Here is a 1215-nt window from a genome sequence, read left to right as displayed (position 1 = left end):
CCGAATGCTACCTGGAGACATGTCAGTGGAAAGGAGAATCCAGCTGATTAAGCCTCCAGAGGCATATCACCGAGCCAGCTAGAAGATCATCAACTGTGGTGGTCAGGACCTGAGTGGATCAATCAGGATCCTGAAGAATGGCCACAATCATCAATCGACGCCCCAGCTATGGACATCCCAGAAGTGGCCAGAGAAGCAAAACCAGCACCAGCACATCCAGTTGCAATTAAAATCAACGAAATTGCAGAGCTACTCAACAGATATCAGACGATGGCTAAATTGCTAGCCATAACAGCTACGGTCAACAGAGCTATTGACAGATTCAGGAGGCAGCCAACGCCCCCGGGACCTATCTTGACAACAAGAGAACTCAACGACGCGAGGTTATTTTGGGTAAANAGGACCTGTCTTGACAACAAGAGAACTCAACGACGCGAGGTTATTTTGGGTAAAGATAACCCAACATAAATACTTTGGGCCAGCCATTCGAGTACTCCAGAGAAATCACCAACTACCGAGAAATCATCAACTAGCCAAGCTGACACCCACACTAGACAACGAAAGGATCATGAGACTTGGGGGACGCCTCAAGAACTCGCAGTTAAATCCAGACGAAATTCACCCAATAATCTTGCCTCGCCAATCACGCCTCACCACACTAGTCGTCGAAGAAGCTCACCGCAAAACACTACACGGAGGAACTCAACTCACCTTGGCCGACATACGTCAAAGGTACTGGATAATCGGCGACAGAGGCACAGTTAGAGCATATATTCAACGCTGTGCCATCTGCACCAGACACCGAGGAAGACAGGCCCAGCAACAGATGGGTCAACTACCAGCAACGAGAATCTCACCAGCAAGAGCATTTCTCCACACAGGGGTGGACTATGCAGGACCATTCGCCATCCTCAAATGGAGACCAACGAATGCACAACCAGGGTCAGTGCACATTGCAGTTTTTGTGTGCTTCACCACATCAGCAGTTCACCTAGAGCTAGTCACCAGGCAGACAACGGACGCCTTCATCGGAGCCTACAAGAGATTCACCGGAAGGCGGGGTATTCCAGCTGTCATGTACAGTGACAATGCCACTACCTTCGTGGGCGCAGCAGAGGTCCTAGAGAAAATTTACCACCGAACATCCAGAGAAAATCAGCAGGTTTAGGCTGCTCTCGCCACCAATGGGACTCAATGGAGCTTTTCACCACCACG

At 49.8% G+C, this 1215-nt stretch overlaps 1 protein-coding gene across 1 annotated transcript; it reads left to right on the top strand.

Annotated features, from left to right (window-relative positions):
* Positions 1-168: 168 nt before the first annotated feature.
* Positions 169-942, top strand: LOC107047333 (the record flags this gene model as incomplete). Its single annotated transcript, XM_015270092.1, has 2 exons — positions 169-393; positions 455-942. Coding segments are annotated over exons 1-2 (713 nt in total), but the record flags the coding sequence as incomplete, so codon positions are not given.
* Positions 943-1215: the final 273 nt, after the last annotated feature.

The sequence above is a fragment of the Diachasma alloeum genome, unplaced genomic scaffold (genome assembly GCF_001412515.2).
Source record: "Diachasma alloeum isolate Michigan unplaced genomic scaffold, Dall2.0 Dall_scaffold_43695, whole genome shotgun sequence".
Classification (NCBI taxonomy): domain Eukaryota; kingdom Metazoa; phylum Arthropoda; class Insecta; order Hymenoptera; family Braconidae; genus Diachasma; species Diachasma alloeum.
The sequence above is the reverse complement of the archived record's forward strand: the minus strand, read 5'-3'. Positions and strand labels throughout refer to the sequence as shown.